At 47.4% G+C, this 20,973-nt stretch overlaps 10 protein-coding genes across 10 annotated transcripts; 4 read left to right on the forward strand and 6 right to left on the reverse strand.

Annotated features, from left to right (window-relative positions):
• Positions 1–651: 651 nt before the first annotated feature.
• PADG_06993 (phenylalanine-tRNA ligase) lies at positions 652–2,232 on the reverse strand (the record flags this gene model as incomplete). Its single annotated transcript, XM_010764209.1, has 1 exon — positions 652–2,232. One exon carries the CDS (start codon positions 2,230–2,232, stop codon positions 652–654), a length of 1,581 nt encoding a protein of 526 aa, XP_010762511.1.
• A 428-nt stretch (positions 2,233–2,660) lies between these two features.
• On the forward strand, positions 2,661–3,852 carry PADG_06994 (uncharacterized protein; the record flags this gene model as incomplete). Its single annotated transcript, XM_010764061.1, has 4 exons — positions 2,661–2,796; positions 2,874–2,878; positions 2,946–3,044; positions 3,145–3,852. The coding sequence occupies 4 exons, from the start codon at positions 2,661–2,663 to the stop codon at positions 3,850–3,852; spliced, it is 948 nt and encodes a 315-aa protein (XP_010762363.1).
• A 1,294-nt stretch (positions 3,853–5,146) lies between these two features.
• On the reverse strand, positions 5,147–5,983 carry PADG_06995 (cytochrome c oxidase subunit VIb; the record flags this gene model as incomplete). Its single annotated transcript, XM_010764210.1, has 5 exons — positions 5,147–5,181; positions 5,265–5,328; positions 5,441–5,522; positions 5,632–5,662; positions 5,917–5,983. The coding sequence occupies 5 exons, from the start codon at positions 5,981–5,983 to the stop codon at positions 5,147–5,149; spliced, it is 279 nt and encodes a 92-aa protein (XP_010762512.1).
• A 386-nt stretch (positions 5,984–6,369) lies between these two features.
• PADG_06996 (uncharacterized protein) lies at positions 6,370–7,024 on the forward strand (the record flags this gene model as incomplete). The annotated part of the gene is made up of 4 exons (XM_010764211.1): positions 6,370–6,433; positions 6,527–6,607; positions 6,670–6,715; positions 6,925–7,024. 4 exons carry the CDS (start codon positions 6,370–6,372, stop codon positions 7,022–7,024), a joined length of 291 nt encoding a protein of 96 aa, XP_010762513.1.
• A 390-nt stretch (positions 7,025–7,414) lies between these two features.
• PADG_06997 (uncharacterized protein) lies at positions 7,415–7,918 on the reverse strand (the record flags this gene model as incomplete). Its single annotated transcript, XM_010764062.1, has 2 exons — positions 7,415–7,526; positions 7,593–7,918. The coding sequence occupies 2 exons, from the start codon at positions 7,916–7,918 to the stop codon at positions 7,415–7,417; spliced, it is 438 nt and encodes a 145-aa protein (XP_010762364.1).
• A 538-nt stretch (positions 7,919–8,456) lies between these two features.
• PADG_06998 (protein transporter SEC31) lies at positions 8,457–12,846 on the forward strand (the record flags this gene model as incomplete). The annotated part of the gene is made up of 8 exons (XM_010764063.1): positions 8,457–8,665; positions 8,807–8,929; positions 9,010–9,115; positions 9,188–9,421; positions 9,488–9,574; positions 9,629–12,350; positions 12,420–12,718; positions 12,802–12,846. 8 exons carry the CDS (start codon positions 8,457–8,459, stop codon positions 12,844–12,846), a joined length of 3,825 nt encoding a protein of 1,274 aa, XP_010762365.1.
• An 807-nt stretch (positions 12,847–13,653) lies between these two features.
• PADG_12219 (uncharacterized protein) lies at positions 13,654–14,072 on the reverse strand (the record flags this gene model as incomplete). Its single annotated transcript, XM_010764301.1, has 2 exons — positions 13,654–13,977; positions 14,058–14,072. The coding sequence occupies 2 exons, from the start codon at positions 14,070–14,072 to the stop codon at positions 13,654–13,656; spliced, it is 339 nt and encodes a 112-aa protein (XP_010762603.1).
• A 1,257-nt stretch (positions 14,073–15,329) lies between these two features.
• PADG_06999 (uncharacterized protein) lies at positions 15,330–16,574 on the reverse strand (the record flags this gene model as incomplete). The annotated part of the gene is made up of 1 exon (XM_010764212.1): positions 15,330–16,574. The coding sequence occupies one exon, from the start codon at positions 16,572–16,574 to the stop codon at positions 15,330–15,332; it is 1,245 nt and encodes a 414-aa protein (XP_010762514.1).
• Positions 16,575–18,074: 1,500 nt separating this feature from the next.
• PADG_07000 (uncharacterized protein) lies at positions 18,075–19,535 on the forward strand (the record flags this gene model as incomplete). Its single annotated transcript, XM_010764213.1, has 3 exons — positions 18,075–18,972; positions 19,054–19,160; positions 19,245–19,535. The coding sequence occupies 3 exons, from the start codon at positions 18,075–18,077 to the stop codon at positions 19,533–19,535; spliced, it is 1,296 nt and encodes a 431-aa protein (XP_010762515.1).
• Positions 19,536–20,462: 927 nt separating this feature from the next.
• PADG_07001 (uncharacterized protein) lies at positions 20,463–20,871 on the reverse strand (the record flags this gene model as incomplete). The annotated part of the gene is made up of 3 exons (XM_010764214.1): positions 20,463–20,583; positions 20,667–20,730; positions 20,811–20,871. The coding sequence occupies 3 exons, from the start codon at positions 20,869–20,871 to the stop codon at positions 20,463–20,465; spliced, it is 246 nt and encodes an 81-aa protein (XP_010762516.1).
• Positions 20,872–20,973: the final 102 nt, after the last annotated feature.

The following is a 20,973-nucleotide window of genomic DNA, read 5'->3' on the forward strand; positions in this document are numbered from 1 at the left end:
ACACTGTACTATTTGTTGATATATATAAGTTCTCTCCTCCTTGTTCATGGCACTGCCTTTTCTAAGTTTGTTTATTGACTTCTTTTTTTCATACACTGCCGATTGATCATTGTTATCTCCTCTCTTGATATGTTTGTGCTCTCTGGTTGGTTTGGGGCTGTTTTAACATGTCATGATATGGCGGATTTTCTATTTGTGTCTGCAGTCGTCTTTCTGACTTCACTGTTGCACTTAATTTCTATTATAGATTATAATGGATGGCTCTTGGGAAAAAATTATGTCCCTTGCACAAAGATTTATGCTGAAAAAGAGATATCTGTTTCAATCGAATGGAAAAGCACATGCATGATACTCCTCCTACCTTCTTTTGGGTTAATTACAAGGTTCGTAATGTTTTCGGGCCACTTAAAAGTTACAGAAGCCATTGTAGGTGGGATCAAGAAGTGGTAACTATACCGAAATGCAGCAGGTCCCAAGTATATTGGATTCATTCATATAAATACAGCAGCTTTGTCACAGGGAGACTGCAACACTTCAGATATCAAGCAATGAGGCCAGAAACGCATGTCTAAAATTACATGACAAAAGATCTGTCGAAGATAAAGCTTCACCCATCAAAAATGTTCAAAAGCCGCCCACATCGTATCACCATCACCTTATCTCCACCTCAGTCTTCTCAGCCAACTCCTTCCTAACCATATTGTGCAACTTATTCGTTTCGTCATTGGTCAGCGTCCGCTCCAAACTCCTGTAATTAATCCTGTAACAACAACTCTTCCTCTTCGTCTTCGGATGCGTAAACTCATCTATAAGCCGCACATCCTCCACCAAATCCCCCGCAACATCACGCACAATCTCCATCATATCATTTTCATGGAACGGCATACGACCCCCTGCAGCAGCCACGCCCGCGCCGCTGGTGGCGCCGGGGGGCAACCAGAATGCAACATCCTTGAAGCATGACGGGTGTTTCGAAAAGGGGACGAAGCGGGTGATCTTGCCAGCCTGAAATTGGGAGAGGAAACGCGGATCCTGCGACCAGAAGAGACGTATATCTGGGATGTTGAAGAGGAGCATGGCGATACGCTCTATGCCCAGGCCGAAAGCCCAGCCGATGCGGTGTGGGACGTCAGAGGCTATAAGCAGTTCTTGTTTGACGACGCCGCAACCGAGGACTTCGAGCCAGTCGCCTTTCCAGAATACTTCGAGTTCCCACGAGGGACTGGTGAAGGGGAAATAGGCCTCGACCCAGCGGACCTTGAGGGGTTTCTGGTTCATGCGGGCTGGTTCGGGGATTCCTTCTTGAGCAGCTGTGAAGATTTTAATGACGAGACGTTCCAGAGAGCGTTTGAGGTGGGTTGCAATGGCTTCTGTTTCCTCGACGCTGAGGTGGTCTGCTTGCAGAGGGTTTCTTTGCGGGTGTATTGTTGGGTTTGGGTCCTCGACTGTAACATTATGAGAGGGGATGCTTTTGGTGTCTTTCATGATTGCCTCTGCAGTTTGCTGTGAATATTTCAGGGGATCTTCTCGTGGGCGCTTCCATAGCCTCGCACCTTCCATCTGGTGGAAGACCGGATAGTGACTCCGGTCAATGGCATCGCGCCGATAGACGTCTGCAATGACTGTATATCCCTTCTCCTCCGGGCGAGTTTTCTCATTCATATTCATCCGTTGAAAATAAGAGTGCTGGTGCGCGCTCGTGTGCGTTCTCAAAACAGTTCTTTTGTTCACGTAGTATGTATCCGTCCGACTTCGTCCAGGGTGATCCGCGGGGAACCCGAGGACGTCGAAGTTCTGCGTCGTCGGGACGATGGGGTTCTGTTCTGCATAATGGCCATACTCTGGGCCTGTAAATTGGCTTTCTATCAGCTCGCGTGTGATTGCAAGGGGGTGATTTTTATCCAGATATAATCGACGCCCGATATGCGAAAGGATATTGTTGGGGGTATTCGTCCACTCGTCGACTGGGTGGGTTTTGTCGCCGTCCCTAATTCCCTCCCGCGTTATCTGAGCCGAAGGAGTTTGGTGGTCGGACTGGCCCTGTGATATTCTCAAAGCATCCTCTAACACTGGATCTGCTGCTGCTCTTCCTGCAGCTGTTGAGTTGTTATTTCTTGAACTCACGAGCGGACTTAATTGACTCCTCCACTTAGGACTCCTCGTGAACCTGGCTGCGATCGCCCGCGAATTGGAGGCCAACCGTAGTGCCCTGCCAATCGGGAGCAGCTGCATGTCTCTCTGGTTCACCTACTAAGAGCTTCTTCCTGTGTGGGTATCTGTCCCCGTGCCGTCCTGTTAGTGAGCAACTTGTTCCACTACTCTCATATATACATATATATTTGAATTGCTGTGTCGCTGGTCATCGTCAATTTCTTTGCCGAGCTAGCTGTAATTATGCAGTTCTGTTGTATCCCGGAACCGTACTTATGAGACTTGGCACTATCCAGCCAATAGAAAGCCTCTTATCCTCATTAAATTTTTACCTCCACCGTTACAATACGGTTCGGGGAATCTTTTTCATCAGCGATATCGGATTTAAATATGTAGTTAAAACCCTCACCATTTGGTTTAAAATATCCACAGACAAAGCACTCTTCCTCTTCTCCCCCCTCCTTCAACGCTTTGCTCTGGCATGATGTATATACGTCTGAATTGTCGAGATGGCAGATAGTGACAAGATGAAAGGCTTCAAGCCCCGTTCTGCTCAGCAGTCACCACCCAAATTCCATTATCCCTTCTGGTTCGGTGGCTCTGCCTCTTGCATGGCCACTGGGGTAACGCATCCTTTGGATCTTTGTATGTTTTGATCCTCCATTTTTATTCTCTAATTTGTGCCTATTAGACGTGGTTAGCTAACTCATTCTTGCATATAGTAAAGGTAATTCTGCGGCGTTGTGCGGCGTTTCTTTCCCATTCTAACAAGGGCTAATATTCCCGCGCATTAGGTCCGCCTCCAAACACGCAAACCGGGCGACCCAGCTGGCATGTTCAGAACTATGATTTATATCATCAAGAATAATGGAGTTTTTGGGCTATATAATGGCGTATGTTTTATCAAATTTATTCTCAAACTCGTTGTTGTAGCTCGATAGGTGTATATCGAAATGAAATCCTGTGGAACTAATTCGTCCGGGCATATCGCAGCTTTCCGCCTCCCTCCTTCGCGGCATCACATATTCCACCACCCGCTTCGGCGTCTACGAAGAGCTGAAATCCCGATTCACCACCGTAGGGTCATCCCCGTCACTCCCCACCCTCGTCTCAATGGCCTCCATAGCAGGGTTTGCAGGTGGCCTGGTCGGAAACCCCGCCGATGTCCTAAACGTCCGCATGCAATCCGACGCCGCGCTTCCCCCCGCGCAAAGACGAAATTACAAACACGCCTTCCACGGCCTGATTCAGATGGTTCGCATGGAGGGCGCTTCAAGTCTGTTCCGCGGCCTGTGGCCGAACTCCGCGCGGGCAATACTCATGAACGCATCACAGCTAGCCACATACGATTTTTTCAAGAGCATATGTATGCGACACTTTGGCATGTCGGATAACATCAACGCACACTTTACCGCATCGCTAATGGCAGGGTTCATAGCGACGTCCATATGCAGTCCGGTCGATGTGATCAAGACGCGGATCATGACTGCGAGTCCCGCGGAATCGAAGGGACAGGGTATCATTGGGCTGTTGAAAGAGGTGGTCAGGAAGGAAGGGTACTCGTGGATGTTTAGAGGGTGGACGCCTAGTTTTGTGCGCCTTGCGCCGCAGACGATTGCGACGTTTCTGTTTTTAGAAGAGCATAAGAAGATTTATCGGGCTTTGAATCCACCAGCCGCGGCGCCAGGGGTTGCGATATAAATAATCCCGTAATGGAAGGGGGTTTTCCCCCTCGCGTGTCCCCTGTTATGCGGAGTAACCCAAATCCTTGGCTGGGATTCTGATGTTCAGGGCCGTTCGGATACACCTTGTCGACTTCACATGATGACGCTGTATATTCATACCTCTCCTTCATCCCTCCACCTAACCACCCATCCCGTGTGCGATTTCCTTTGTGATCTTGATTCGGATACCCAGCAAGCGATATCAATTGCTACCATTAGAGACACCATCCGTGAATCTCTATTCCCACACATATCATTCCTTCCTTTAACCTCAACACAGACGACAAACGAATCAAACCCGCGGGCATCCCTTTTTCTTACCTAAAGATTATAGACCTTTGGATTCATATACCACCCCTTTAGGCGTTGGACAGAAAACTAATTGGACAAAGCATACCAGTACCTCTAGAGTTAAACCTGTTGTTCTTTGCCATTTCCCTCCTATTTCAGTTTGTTTTTGTCTTTTCAATGTTATTTTCATGTACAGGTAGGTATATATGCATGGGTGTTTACAGCCATTCCCTCGGAATATATATTTTTTTTTTTTTGGATGTACGCCTGCACTAGACTGTTTTCTTAATAGCCTGGGATCGTGAATATATAACGTATGGACGGTCGGGATTACCCCTATTGTTTCCTGAATATAGATACCCTGGTTACGATAGAGAAAACGGTGCATGATACATATCATATCATATATCAGCTTATGGGCATATAGTGCAATACGTACTCTAGGAATGCTGATGTAAAAAGGTAATTTGAAAGAAAATACAAATCCATGTGGATTTTTGCTGAACAAAGGGGGACGAAATAGGTCGTCATAGGAGTACTTTTTCCAAGCTACTAAAAAATGGCCAAGGAAGAGACGGCTGGACATGCAAGGTATCTTAATCAACAGAACTAGCTTCGTTTACATGTGGTTACACGACTTCGATGCAGTATTTCTCTTTTAATTATACTCCTTCGATTCTTCAGACATATATATACAGTGATAGCACCTCCCACTTCCACTCCCAAAGAGAAAAGAAAGATGAAAACCACGGGACCATACAGAGCCAATCAATAACTCATTCACAACGTTCGTACGTATGAAATATTGAAGTGTCTGTGTGCAGAGGGGTAGATACCGTATACTACTTCAATAAGGGACTTGCCCCGTTGGTTCATCCCTCCCTTCCCCTTTCTTGTCCTGCCGCAAGAAGATCCCTCTCAACTTGAACAAAATATTTCGCGCAACATATACATTGTACAGCATAACTCTCGGCAACCATTTACCGATCAAGTCGGGCGGGGAAGTTACCGGCTTCTATAGCGGGATTCTTATATTAGCTCGATATTCATCGATATAATATGATTGGATAATTTTCTCGTATAGATATTGAAACGTACCGCGTTGGCCATCCCATCTATCAGTCCAGGCCTTGGGGCAGAGAGATCTGTAGGCGAGGTAGAACTGTTCCAATATCATGAGGTGTCCGTAGAAATATATCACATTTTGTTTGATCACGGGATAGACGTGCGCGTTCACCCATCAAAATGTAGTGGACCAATGGAAGGGGAAATACCTGTCTGCATGGGCGGAAGTCCTCGCCCTTGGCTATAATGCACTTATGGTAGTCGACGTAGTTTTGCCAGCAGTGCTTCGTTCTGCGAGTCAAGGTGGTTGTCGTTAGTACTTCGAGAAGACGTTGGGGATGACGTTGAATGCGGGAGGAAATTGAAGAAACAATGAGAAGTGAGATAAGGGAATTCTTACTGGTTTTGATTGGGGAAACGAGCATCGAAGCCTGTTGTATATGTTAGTGAGTGAGGGAATACTGAGGTCGGGTTTGGAGTGGTGTTTTGGGGGAGGAGAGTGGCTCTGGTCGTCATGCATCAATGCAATGGGGACAGGAAGAAATGCAACGATGTCATTGGGTTGCCTCTTTGGTTCATTTGTACATACCAGCTGTTGCAGGGTTAGTCAGTCAGTCAGTCAGATGTAATTGCGATCCCCTCCATGGATGTATGTATTTGTGTGGAGAGGACGGGTAGTACTTACCAGTGACGAACTTGAAGGGCTTGGTTTCGACGGGTTCATCGGGATCAGCTTCTGGGATATATGTCATGGTGTATGTGAAGATTGATTCCAGTTAGGGTCTTGATAGAGCGTGTCTCTCCCTGTATCTGTGTAGTTGGGATGTTAAATGAGTTCGATGTGTGGATGTTCATTCAAGATAATAACTGGTTGAGATGAAAGGTCTAAAGTCCCGTGATCTGCCGAACCAAGGCAAGCCCTGATTGGGTGGCAAGGATTTTGTCGGACCAAAACATCCATCATTCGAACCACCCCCAACTGGATAATATCCACTGCTCACTCCTCACTAATCCACAAACCAACCTTGGAACACATCTCACTCATCTTCTACACTGCCTGTCTGGATATTCCATACACAGTCCTAGTTCCTGCTGCAGCAATTGGCTATCTTCTCTTGACTGCTCTATATTCATCACGATGTTCGCTACTCGCCCACTGAGAATGCAAGCCACCCAGTCTCGTCTAGGTCCTTTGCCCGTGAGTAGATTCCTAGGAGACCCAAATAGCAGCAGCTCTTTTCGCCACTCTTAATTTGCAGACGCAGATGCCATGATACTGATATTCTCTCTTCTAGAAGGAAACCCAAAGCGGTATTTAATCACCCCTCCTCCCAAGATTACAATATCAAATTGCGACGAACGTCATGAGAGGGAAAGTTTGATTCTCTGGCTCTGGCTAAACAACCATCTCCCACGTTCAGCTCACACAGTATCCCAGCGCCTCCGAACCCTCAAGAAGATCCCCCCAGAATTGTTCCCTCTGGGTACGTTATCAAAACCGAGATTAAGAGCCTCATCCAAAATTTGTCATTGTGTTTCATAATTTTAAACTAACATGCTAATTGCAATCCATTCTTTTCTCATCCAGGTTTTGTTCTTTCGTAAGTCATTTCGTTTAAAAGGCTAAACCCCCACTGCCCATCCAACCTGGGGAGCTGAACCCAATAACTAACAAGCATTCTCCCAATTCAAGCGTCGCCATCGGTGCTGCCACATATTCACTCATCAAAAAATTGAGAACGGACAAGACTCTCCGTCTGTCGCGACCTAAGCCTGAAGATGTCAGCCATTAAGATATACTCCGTATAGCGGCACAGAAATATCTCCGAGAGATAGAATGTCAAGAATAAGTTGTTGATCGTTGGCAACGGAGGGGTTGTGTGTATATCTGTGTAGCGCATCTCCCCAAATCTCCAATTTGTATTGTTAGGCCCGTGTGCTCTCGTCTAGTGGGTGTATGTGTGGGAGCAAATTGGATGGCTTGTACATGTATATATATATATATATTTTCATTTCGTTTACGCGTTGTGTGCTTTGCAAAAAGGCAGAGTCGAGAATAAATCAATAACAGCATTCGATAATACTTCTGTGTTTCCTTTGTCCCGTTAGTTTTCGTAGTCGATCAATTCATAGCGCGTATCATATATGATACCAGATTCATTCGGGTTTCGGCCCAGCAATATCTAGACCTTCCAGGCCTTGCATGGGATCTTCAGGATGGCTATTCGATCCCGCCCCGCCCCGTTCAGCGATGCTATCCTCTTTGCTAACGGCATGCTGAGCCAAATAGCCCTCCTGAACAAGTAACCGCCGTTAGAAAACCAGCAGCTAATCATCAACCCAAACAGAGAAAGAAAGAACCATGCCTGTTCCCAAATCGCCGTCCTACTCCCCAGGCCCTCATTACTATCCTTCTGTGGCTTCGCAGCAGCAACCTTAATTATCCGTCCATACAGCTCGCTCTGGTCCATATTGTCAATGGCATCTTGGGCATCCTGCGCGTCTTCGAACTCGACATAGCCGAAGCCGCGGTGCAGATCGTTTGAGGAGGGCGCTTCGGGTTTGGGCAGAGTGATGTCGACAATTTCACCAAAGGGGAGGAAGGCTTCTGTTAGGGTGCGGATTGTGACGCATTGATCCAGCCCTCCGACGTAGACTGTGTTCTTAAGGCGGGAGGCGTCAGACATGTTTGATGTTTGGTTTGGTTGTGATCCTGGTTTGTTGTTGCTTTTGTATGGAGAGATTGGGTTGTAGCATTAAATACACATATAGGGAATCGTTTATTTTAAGGGAGGTATCTTTGTCATTCAACAAACGTATAACTGGAGGTATCTGTCAAATTGCGCACTTGAAGCTCCCTCAACTTGCAAGACCTGACGTTGTTTGATCTGATCAACGACGACTGCTTGAAGTTTTGCCGTTGGGAGGGGCAACAGATCACGTGACATGTTGGTGTTCTGTGGCTGCTGTTCGCTGTGGCTAGTGCTTCTCAGAAGCAGAAGGACACCTTGGACCAAATAGATGACCCGGGGGGAAGTTCCCCAGTCAATATCAAGTCCTGGGATCACGAACAACTACAACCCAAACCCTGGAAGTGGGAATCAAACATTACTCTCCTTTGTACATATTCCATTTACGCATAGAAAACGCAACCCTCTGGCCCCGTGATTCCCATTTACCATCTGTGTAGTGGATAGGCCTCCTTTCCTATACCGCCATCCCACAATGGTGCGTCTACGGGAAATCCCCCGAACAGCCGCCTTTGCCTGGTCTCCTGGCTCTGCGTCCCCCCTCATTGCCACTGGGACACGGGCTGGTGCAGTCGATGCAAACTTCTCTAATGAGACGGACTTGGAACTTTGGGATCTTGCTTTGGACACCGAAGGTGGTGCCGTCGAGTTACAACCCGCAGCAAAAATTAGTTCGGAGTCTGGGTATGGCTTTCTTTCTGTAATGGTTTTGTTATGTTATTTTATTTTTGGAACTTTTTTTTCTTCGGGGATGGTTGAAAATTGTAGTAGCAATTATGGAAGATGAGGTGGCTAATTTGAAATTGAATTCTGATCATAAAACAGGTTTCATGACCTTGCATGGACAGAGTCGGATGATAGTTCTCGGGGCATCATTGCTGGCGCCTTGGAGAATGGGTCGTTAGATCTTTGGAGTGCAGATAAGCTGTTGAGCGGGGCAAGGCTGGTGTCCCATTTTTTTTCTTCCGCGCAAACACAGGTTTGTTTTGGATAGCATTTTCCACTAACATATATAACTATACACGCAGTGATTCGCTCGTCTTGAGAGCCTCTCAGCATTCTGGCCCCGTCAAAACGCTACAATTCAATCCGCGACACTCGAACCTTCTGGCAACCGGTGGCAGCAAAGGAGAAGTACGTACATCTCATGCTAGTGCAAGGCAAATAGATTTCCATTTGCATATGTCCATGTTCTAATGGCTACAGCTTTTCATCTCGGACTTGAACAATCTTGACCAGCCGTTCCGACTGGGAAATGTTGCAGCACGACTGGACGATATCGAGTGCCTCGACTGGAACAAGAAAGTGCCACATATCTTGGTCACGGGAAGCAGCGCGGGTTTCGTCACTGTGTGGGATGTTAAGACTAAGAAGGAGAGTTTGACGTTGAACAATCTGGGGAGGAAGGCTGTTAGCGCTGTTGCGTGGGATCCGGAGAAGGTATTTGTTATTATTTCATGATTCTTTTTATAGGATGAGGTTTACTGACTTGAATCATGTAACTAGCCAACAAAACTCGTCACGTCCATTCCCCTAGAGACAGATCCCCTGATTCTAGTTTGGGATTTGCGTAATACTAATGCACCTGAAAGAGTATGCTCTAAGTTAACCTTTTCTACAAACAGTACATTAACTAATTTGAAACAGGTACTGAGAGGTCACGAATCCGGAGTGTTATCACTTTCATGGTGTGCCCAGGATCCAGACCTACTCCTGTCCAGCGGCAAGGACAACCGGACCATCTGCTGGAATCCTCAGACCGGAGTTCAGTATGGCGAATTCCCCGTCGTCACCAACTGGACCTTCCAAACACGATGGAACCCCCATAACCCGAACATGTTTGCTACGGCCTCCTTCGATGGCAGAATTTCCATTCAAACCATCCAGAGCACTAGAGCTGATGCCGCAGCGCAAGCTGGAGCGAGTCATGGCCAGCCTGTCGACGATGAAGACTTCTTCGCCAAAGCTCAGTCACAACCGCAAGTTTCCTCGTTCTCTCTGCCAAAACCTCCCAGATGGTTGGAAAGGCCTGTCAGCGTTTCGTTTGGGTTTGGCGGTAGAGTGATATCTGTCGGCCTTACGGAACCTAGTAAACCGGGCTGTCGCACTTCGAGAGTGAAAGTTACTCCTTTCGAAGTGGATTCAAACATCAGCAGTGCTACTGAGAAATTCGAAGAGGCGCTAAAGGCCGGCGACCTGCGGAGCATATGTGAATCTAGAATTCAAAATGCTAGGAGTGACTCGGACAAGACTGATTGGAAGGTTATTGAAACATTGATATCGGAGAACCCGAGAAAACAGGTTATTACTTATTTGGGATTTTCAAATGAGGTAGATGAGGCTGCTGATAGCCTATCACAACTTGGACTGGGGAAGAACGAGGGCGAGGTTAACGGGGTATCTGGTGCATCTGACTCTCGCAGTCCCGGGGGTGCAAAAAGACATAAGCGGTTGTCTTCGATTTTCGATACGCATGCGGATAGCGATACCTTTCTTACAGATTTATCTGCTTCTAAGGGTGCTAGGACGAATGATCCGTTCCAGATCTATACTGGTTCCGAATCTGAGGCAGATAGGGGAATAACGCGAGCGCTTCTCCTAGGAGAGTTTGAAAAGGCACTTGATATATGTCTTCAGGAGGACCGGTTTTCTGATGCTTTTATGATTGCTGTGTGCGGGGGACAAAAGTGTGTTGACAAGGCCCAGGAAGCCTACTTCCAGAAGCAGGCTCAGGGGCCGAACTATCTCAGACTACTGGCTTCCATTGTTGGTAAAAACCTTTGGGATGTTGTGCACAATGCAGACCTTGCGAACTGGAAGGAAGCCATCGCTACGATCTGTACATTTGCGACGAATGAGGAATTCCCTGATCTGTGTGAAGCTCTCGGGGATAGGCTGGAAGAACAAGCCAAAGCTAAAGATGACAAGGAGAGTCGTAAAAATGCTGCCTTCTGCTTCTTGACTAGTTCAAAGTTGGAGAAGGTGGTGGCTATCTGGATTGACGAGCTTCAAGAAAACGAGTGTAAGAGTATTCAGGAAGCCTCTGACGATACAAGTTTTTCGATCCACGTTCGTGCTCTCCAGAGCCTTATCGAAAAAGTTACAGTCTTCCGCCAGGTCACCAAGTTCCAGGATACTGAGAAAGACAAGAAGTCCGATTGGAAGCTTAGCAGCCTCTATGACAAGTATCTTGAGTATGCTGACGTTGTTGCAACACACGGACAACTGGGCGTCGCTGAAAAATATCTTGATTTGCTGCCCCAGGCTCATTCTGCTGCTGAGGCCACAAGAAACAGGATCAAGCTAGCTACGCGCAAGACAGCGGCAAAGGCAGCTCCCTCCAACCATGCTACCGCGTCCCGTCTGACCTCGAAGCCTCTGTCACAGCAATCCCCTGCGTCTCACGGAATGTTTGCGCCAAACGCGCCCATGATGCAGACAAGTAACCCATATTCCCCACTAGCTCCTATGCAAGCCAGCAATCCTTACCCGCCAGCAGGAGCTACAACAACCTACTCCCCAGCAGGTTATCAACCGTCTCAACGGCCAGGCCCAGGACCTGTTGCTCCTCCAGCACAACCCTTTGGGGTAGCTGGGCATTCAAACATCGGCCCACCGCCACGGGCCACAAATCAATCCCCGTCCACAGTCACTTCATATACTCAGGCTACGAATCTCCCTGCCTGGAACGATTTGCCCGAAGGGTTCGCCAAGGCTCCAACTCCACGACGCGGAACCCCCAGTGCAGGTGCTGGTGTAATCAGCTCCCCCTTCCCAAACCAACCACCAAACACGTCCCAATCTCCACGAGCAATGTCTCCCCACCCGCCACCCCCGCCTAGGCAGCGAACATCAATGGCAGCTCCACCCCCACCAAAGGGACCCGCTCCTCCCCAGCGCATGACCTCCCCTCCCTCCGTGGGACACCATCCGCCCTATGGCTTCCAGCCACCCGAGAGACCTCCATCGACTACGTCAAACCCATATGCCCCGACCACAACTCAACCACCAGCCGGACCGGGAATGAATATCCCTCAAATTCCCCGCGGGCCGTCCCCTTACAATAACCCGCCGTCTGGCCCACCACTGTCCAACCGTTACGCTCCAAATTCCGCTGCGCAGCCATCTGGGCCCCAACATCCTCGACCGGCGGCCGCTCCATACCCCACTAATCCCCCCGCGCCTTCACCAGGCCCGTCGCCATACGCGCAACACCAACCTCCACCTTTGCAGGGCCCGTATGCGCCCCCTAGCGTGCCAGGTGGAAGACCCGAGCCCCAGCACCAGCCACCACCCGCAGGTCCGGCACCGGGTTCACAACCAGGTACAGCGCAGTCGCAGAAGAAGACAGCTGTCCCTCCTAAATACCGTAAGTGCCCTGCCCCTGCATGTATACAAATAAATTATGAAATCGACTTACCAATTTAATGCAATACAGCACCCGGTAACCGCAGCCACATTCCCGCAAACGCACAGCCAATCTTCGAAATCCTCTCCGCCGACATGCAGCGTGTTAAATCACGTGCCCCATCCTCTTTCAAAGCACAAGTCAACGACGCTGAGCGCCGGCTGAATATTCTATTTGACCATTTGAACAACGAGGATCTGCTCAGTCCGGGCACGGTGGAGAGTATGGTTGAGCTTGCGCGGGCATTGCAGGCGCGCGACTATGATACGGCACACTCGATTCATTTGGATATTTTCACTAATCGGAATGAGGAGTGCGGGAATTGGATGGTAAGTTGTTCGGAGTTTTTTGATTCTTTTTATCTCGTTTCGTATTAATGAAGTGTGCTAATGATTTTGTTTGTGAAATATAGGTAGGTGTGAAACGTTTGATTGGCATGAGCAGGGCCACTCCCTGAATATAGCGGTTATATAAATGTTTTTTTTTTTGTTTGTTGCAAATTTTTCTTTAATATTTATAAATTCCATTGCTTGGGAGCTAGATGTATCTTCTCACTTTCCTTCCCCTAAATAGCAAGTAGGAGAGAGGGCTAGGGGAGGGCGAAGGATGAGTGAGTCGACTTTTCTACGGGCGATCGACACAGGAGAAGAGAGAGACAAAAGTAAAGAAAACCAAAGACACGAAAGAAATAGGATCATGAAATTGAGCGAGTTGAGGATGTGACGATTGTAATTTTCGTTTTCTATCATTTTTAATTTCCTTTTTTATTGTTTCTGCGAATAACTTTCTTACTGCTATTATATTCCTGTTGTCTTTAGATATCTTTAATATTAACTCAAAACTTACTAGGTTTTTATACTTATTTCACCCTATAGTTACTTTTAGATTCAGGGCGATGGAGTATTGATTTTTCCCGCCCATATTTTCCCGCTCCGTATTTCAGGGGTTACGGGTGACGCTGGAGATATGAAAATTTCAGGATTAGAAACAATTCCATGTAGAATGGTCCATAAAACAAAGGAAAACTGCCCCATAATTATGGAAATATCCACCGAATTTTCTTTATTTCTATGTTTACCTAAGTTCTCACAGCAGGTTAATGTATTCATCATCTGCCAGACCTCCCATTACTGAGAAGGAAAGCGAGTGAAGCATATCATGAGGAAACCCCGCTAATGAGACAACAACTGACGGGATACACAAAACGGCGCAGTCAAGCTCATAAACGTATTAACCCACAACCATCTAATAGATCTTTTAAAATTCACCGTGCCGGTGCTAGGCTTCCCCATCTCCTTCCCGTCATCCTCCACACCTGTAATTTTTCTCCAGAGCCATTGTGCCGTATCCTCAAATCGTGAACCCAATGGTAAATGAGGGAAAGAAGAGAATGGAGCTGTAGCGCGCCGGCTGCTGATAACAAATCAGGGGCCAGATACTGCCAGATTACGATTACCATCTGGAGCACGATGAAATCGAATCGCCCGGGACACTGGTTACCGTAAAAGGATGGAGGTTTGGGGACCTTTTTTGCTAGCCACGAGATGCCGATGCCGCGTACGTTAATGTCTATGCTCATCGAAGGGGCCTGATGAGGCCTGATGAGGTTAATAAAGAGCAGATTTATGTCATGGACTAGCAGTGTGACTGGCAGGGTTGCCAAGCTACCATTGTAGGTGACATTTTTGCTCAAGTCTAGGCAGGTGATGTATTGCAGGTATCCAGCAACAGCGAGGAAGAAGATCCTAATGATGCGGAGCGGAGAGCCCCTTGTGGGTGTAATTGATTAAGTATGCATTTTCCCTGGGATATGAGTGACGAAACTGAGAACGGGGAGGGAGGAAAGTCGATATGTTATTCAACAGGGTGACTTCTAACATATTGGCTGTTGGATTTTTGGGTGGAGATCTCCTGGGAAACCCCACCGGGTCTCAGCTGAGTGGAAAGTGAAGCTTTGCTTAGAGTCATGCTCTTACGGATTCGCTCTCACGGGTTATATATTTTCCGCAGTCCTGAAGCTAAAACTCGAAAATTTGGCAAACTGCTGACAGCGACGCGAGCATGAAGATCCCAGGCCAGAGAGGCATGGTGTCATTCGGAGTGTTGGAGGCCGGGAATGACAGAGGATATTGGCCCTCCAGATATAATCATCATCGTACTGACGTCTTTGGGCCCTGTCTTTAGATTAGTTATTTAATTGAATGCTTTACGTTTCCCCCCACAGAGCGGGCCGCAGTGGTCATTGGCCAAAAAAGTACCGGGACGAATTGCAGCTGTCCATGAGCAGCAACGGCCATCATTGGAGCAGATTTAACACTAAATACGCACTTAGCTGGAGGTAGCGTATATTCGAACTGGCGAAGCTAGTAACGCACCGTTTCACCTCAGTCGACCCTGGGAACCATGAGCAGATCATGTGTACGACCAGAATCCAGAGCATGCGGACATATCCAACGACTCCGGGAAACACAACTCCCGAAGGCCAGAACAGTGGGGTGGAAGGTTTTTCGGTATCCCGATTTCATACTCGCACCAGCGGATTAGCAGGTGCCAAGGGTATCATTTTCCGCGAACTGGATAATATGTCTTAACTTGACGCAGAATAAGACTTCGCAGGACGGGAGTAAAAGAGTCATGACATCATGTTAGGATATAGAGAAGTAGAAAAGATTCAAAGAAATAAACAATGGAAATTATATTGCGATTCGTTGGGAGGCTGTCGCAATCTCAATTGTTTGCTGTCGGCTAATCTTAGCTTTCTACCATTATCATAAATCCAAAGTGTAGTATATATGGAATGGGAATTGAAACAAGGAATTTCTTCTTCCGTATGCGTTGAATCAAAAAGAAAAAATAATTGAGGATAATGAAAGCCGTATCGGGAAATTGAGAGGGGAAGGGGGGGGGGAATGTATGACAAAATAGTGACAGATGCTCTCTCTACCGATTACCGGGTGTTGGAATAGGGGATCTAATACCAGTGCCAGCAGGGAAATTTCTCGCACTGAGCAAAGTCCCCTTTACGCTTCGAATCTCCGTCTTAAAAGCGGCAATAGCATCTTCGTTGTTTTTGGCCCCAGATCTTCCGTTCCCTCCCACTGGCTTGGAAGAATCATTGTATACCATATACGGGTAAGGGCTATTGTTGTAGATCAAGCCATCTAGATAGCTTTTCAATTCCCACAGAGAATCGTAAGTAGTATTTTGTAAAATACCCGTGGAATCTTCGTCGGATAGAAAATCAGTTAACTGCGATGATATTGATTTGAGCCGCTTGGTGTGCATATATACTGTCTTTTGAGAGGAGGATAGGTCACCCGTGTCCAGGCCTTCAATTGGCGTGGACAGGGTAGATGAAGTTTGTGAGAGAATTGGTGATGTTTGTGTTGCAATGTCTCTGTGGAAAAGTTCTGTGGGATCTGATGTTATAGAATCCGCATCATCATCATCATGTAACTTTGGGTCGTCTTGTGAGGTGCTCGGGAGGAGAGGTGGGATCGAAGACACATTTTCCTCCAGCTTTTCGTTCAAAGTGGTAAGGTTCCGCTGTGCTGTTTCGGCCAATTCATGGCGGGCACGCGTGAGTTCTTCCAGCATTGGCTTCAGTAGGAAGTGGCTGGCGCCGTATATGGTAGACGCAAGCCCTGCAGCACCATATAGAGTGTTCATAACGCCTTGGAATGTGACTAGAGGTGGCGGCTTCCGTGCTTGGAGGATGAATTCGGGGTATGTTATTATAGGAGGGGAACTGGGGGCAGAGGCTGGACTTTGAGAGCTTGGGTTTTCGGGAGAGGGTGGAGGGGCTGTGCCAGATGTGACCGTCTGAGGAGGAGCCTGAGCACTGGATGATATTGATTTCGTAAAATCCTTTGTTGGTGATGTCGTGTCAGCGCTCGTAGCCTCAGGGTTTCTTGATACGCCGAGTAGCTTTTGGATCTCATCGTTGCGAAGGCCCTTAGTCTCGAGGAACGAGATCTTTTTATCCGTTGGTGCGTCTCGTATTGACTCATCTTTTAGAAATCTTAAAGCTTCTTCTATGAGAGTGTTTCTGGAGGATGTCTCTGTCTTGTTTCCATCTGCTGTGGGAGCAGTGGTGGACGTCGTGATACCTGATGCCGTCTTGTCTGGCGCAGGGAGTTGCCAGCTTGGGATAACAGGGCCTTTCGGCTTTGAATCGTCACTCATGGTAGTTGGACAACAATTTGAGTCAATTAAAACGCACGTAAAACATAGAAGACAGGAGGCAAAGACCACTGGCTCCTATGAAAAATAAAAATGTAAACGTTGTTCTCTCTTATCCGGGCAACAATGCTGCTTGATTCTGAAGATGTTGAGAATAACTTTTGGGATGCGGCATGGAGTCGCAGTTGGACCTCGGCTTGCTTAATCATCTATTATGTTAGGACTAACTAAATAACTTAGTTACAGTAACTTTAAATGACGTTAACTATGGTAAATATGGTAATCAGAATACGAACTACTAGCAAAATGGTACCTCCCTCACCAGCTAAATATGATCTGTTTACTAAGTACCCCATACCCTGCTGCAATGTACCCCCAAACTTGACGTCTTCTCCTGCTCAACATCTCGACGTCTCATCACTCTTGATATTTGGCTGCTTCATGAGGAGCTTTTTCCACAATTCGTCCCAGGTTTCCCCATTTCCTTGCGATGCGAAAGGTATTGGAATCCAGTACGACTTGCCCTTTGCACGCCATACTTTGAGTTTCCTCAGCTGTTAGGCTGTTGTTCCCACCAGTAGCCTGCAAGGGGGGCTGGCGTTTAACTACTCTCACCTAATTACTCGACCTTGTCACATAGCGGCTGCGACGAGGCGTTTTCCTCACGTCCAGTCGACCTACGGCCTAGCAGACTGAAATTCCATGGCAGACAGGCCTCTAACACGAGTTTGCCAACAATCTGACCGTGAATCGTCGTACTACCAAAATACGGAGGCTACCAGCAGTGCAGACGAAAGCAGCGACGATTGGCGGTCCCAGACCCCAATTCAATCCAAGTCCACCAGGTAAGATTTCACCCTTTGAAGTTGAGTGTATTGTTCATCTCTGTTTGGTGTTTGGATTGGATGTCTGCCTGTTTCTTCCTCGACCTCCCAAGCACCCAGCGGTTTTCCCTTCCAAGGTTACTTCTCCCCATTTGTCGGTTGAAGGCTTGGGACGACTATGACGCCAGCTATTTATTTAATAAACACCAACCTCTCGGGCAGCTGCTTTGTTAAATAACTAGGTAGTCCTTGAGTAACCAGAAAGGTTAGCAATGGTGCTGCTGCACGGCGACAGCTTTGGGCGTATGGTGTTTGGAAAGTAGTATCAGCATAAGAGCGCTCCCGCTCTTTTGTACACATACAGACTGGGACTGGCAGCGGTGCATTTGCATATGTGGCCTTTCACTGACTACCGACCTCTCTCGCTTGCATATACCCTGCTGATTGCTGTGCTATATAAAACCACATTCGTCTCGCACCTTTAGATGCTATGTTGAAGAAACACATGTGGATTTTTCTAACCGCCCTTGCTCTACGATGATCTGGCACATTCACCTCCCCTTTTGCTTCCCTTGATCTTAACGTTTGACTCTCGTCCCACATCTGCATGGAGAACTACCATGAGAGATTTTTCCCCTCCTGAGCCTACAATTATTATAACATACATGCACTCCCGATCATGTCTACTCAGCGTTCGCTCCGATCTCATACCGGCTTAACCCATGTGTCATCTCCTCTTTCTAACTCTATATCAAGATATCGCAGAACCACAGACGAAGCTGTGCCCCCTCCATCGGTTACTGTGTCTCGTTTGCCCCTCAGCCCGCCTAAAGACGCACACAGGTCTATTCGTCTGAAAGTTAAGATGCCGTCGAGCAAGCTTAGAGAGGTAACTGGTGGAGCAGAAAAACGCCATCATAATATCTTCACTGAACCAGTGATCGTCACGGGACCGAGAAATAGTCGATCGAAGAAAACATTGGTTGAGGTGGACACAGATGAAGATGAGGAGGTTGAGGAATCGATGGGCGAAGAGGATGGGGAACAGTCGCATACATCTGATGCCGATGGGAGTGATGGTGAAGAAAATGGAAACGATAGCGAGGATGCTGATGCTGAAGCTGACGGCGATGATGATGTTGACATGGATGATGCACTGCCAATCCCACCAAACGTTAAGCAGGCTGTTTCTCGACCAACAGTTTCCGTTACGGCCGCTGGGGAGAGTAGATTGAACCACGCGGACTCCACCATGAACCTTGACGACGACGATGATGAGGAGCTTTCCGAACTGGATTCCGAGGCCGACGCTGATGGAGAGCCAGATGAAACAGTTATGCCAGAGGAGCCAGAGGAGCCAGAGGAGCCAGAGGAGATTGTTGAGGACGACGATATGGAAGAAGAGGAAGAGGAGGAAGAAGAAGAAGAAGAAGAAGAAGAAGAAGAAGTAGAGTTGGAGAGTGATAGCGGCACTCCAATCACCGGCAGCAGATCAAGTACCCCTGACGTAAGTAAAATGACTAAACGGCAGCGAGGCCGGATGGAGCTTGGAGGCGACTTTTTGCAGTTGCCAATGGGTAAGATTTCTCTCTGGATAAGACCACTTTAAATCTTGTATGAGTGTAATGATGACTGACGCATTTAAACCACACATTTAGAACCGCAAGTAAAGAAGCACCTAACTGCAGAGGAACATGCCATGCGACGCGCTGAAATGGCACGAAGAAGGAAAAACCTCAGCGAAAAGCGAAACGAAGAAGAAAAGGTAACCCCGCCTCCCTTCTCCATACAACACCCGCCCTCTCAATGTCTATTTTGTAACATTACTAACGCGTTTAAAAAACACTAGATGGATACAATTAACAAACTTCTCAAGAAACAAGCACCCAAACGACGGGGCAAGATCTCTGCAGCCGAGACGGCAGCTGGTGGTGAAACAACACCTAGAGCCCAGGAGCTACAGGAGCCAGAAAAGCCTGAGCCGACAATGATACGCTATGTCTCGAACCGGGAAGGGTGTAGAGTTGGTGTTCCGGAGGAATGGTTTGGCACGCCTGCTGGACGCATTTTTGAAAATGGGTCGACGACACGAAGCATGGGATCAGGGCAGGGCCATCGACGGCTTGTGGAAGAGGTGTGAAAGTGGAATTTCTTTCCTTTAATGTTATTTTTTGCAAAACTAGGGTGCCTTGTGTTGTTTTGATTCAGTGAGGCGTTGAGTAGCTTTTTCTCCCAAAGGTGTTCTGCGGATTTGTAGGAGGATAATAGGGGGTGGGGAATATGGAATGTATAGTACTGGATAGTGTTGTTGCGCAGATTACTTTTCCAGTGGAATATTGCTACTGTTATGAAACATTATGCCTTCGAAACTGTTCGGCTCATGGACCTTGTCACCGACTGACGAAACCCTATTAGGCTTTGTTCTCAAATAAAAATACAATATGACAGTTCGAGATCTCTGGCTGTTTCCTATCTCGCCTTCTGTATGCTTTTCACTTCCCAGCCAGCAACAAACCTTTCTTCCAGGTGACTTTCCTCCAAAAGAATGTCGGGCCGTATTGCCAATTTTTGCACTTAAAGAGTTCAGGCGTAGCCGGCATCCGTACTTCGCCGGTTCTCCCGTAACTTCTCCCCTGATGGGGAATACAGGCATCTCTAACACTGACTGGCACCATGTGTAGATCCCCCGATGTGCGAAATTTTGCAAAATCGAAACATAATGGGGATTGACAGGCCCCAATAGAGGCTGCTTCACCGACTTTGACCAATATGGGATAAAAAGGACATGTGCCACGTCTGTGTCTTGGTACACATGGCAGTGCAACTTTTGATTCCAAGAACAGAAAATACTCCCCACGAAGCCCTTTAGATGGTAGAGTTGTTCATATCTGCATTTCATTGCAATCGTCCTGTCCTAGCGATTGCCTCTCTTCCACAGAATTTGTTTGCGAACCACTGCGATGAAGTCCCTTCATAGCGTCTGGTTTCCATCAACGGTACATACATGAACAGGGCACAGTCCCGTTTTTGCCTTCCCACGGAGATTTTGGAAAAGATAGCTTCAGGGCTATAATTTGGACGATTCCGGTGTGGTTTTAATATTGCTATCCGTGTCTGGTGAAGTGGTTGAGTTGCTCACAGCCTGTCTCGTGGGTCGTAGTGACGGTGAGAGTGATGAATCTTTCTCGCTGAAATTTTTGCAGTATGGATGTCAGCAATGGGATGTATGCATTTTACCATATCGACACAGGGCCAGAGGAATATAACCTACTTTGCCTTTTTATTCTTTTGATCAGCCTCCGGGCTCATGAATGAGGGCGCAAATGTTACATATCCTGTCCATCAAAATGCCGGAGGCTTAGCCAAATAGTCGGAAGAGAACTCAACAGCAATGGGATAGCGGTTCATAGTATACCATTAAGCACGCCAAATCCCACAGCTAAGGCGACTGGAACAAATCCGCGCAGTCGGCCCATCGTAAATGATGTTTTTCATTCAATTTACGTGTTGAATAATTCGGTCGGACTAGTTATGTTAACAGTTAATTTGTTATCCCCTTAGTTACTAGTTAATAGCTA

This window comes from Paracoccidioides brasiliensis, assembly GCF_000150735.1.
Source record: "Paracoccidioides brasiliensis Pb18 unplaced genomic scaffold supercont2.10, whole genome shotgun sequence".
Taxonomy (NCBI): Eukaryota; Fungi; Ascomycota; class Eurotiomycetes; order Onygenales; family Ajellomycetaceae; genus Paracoccidioides; species Paracoccidioides brasiliensis.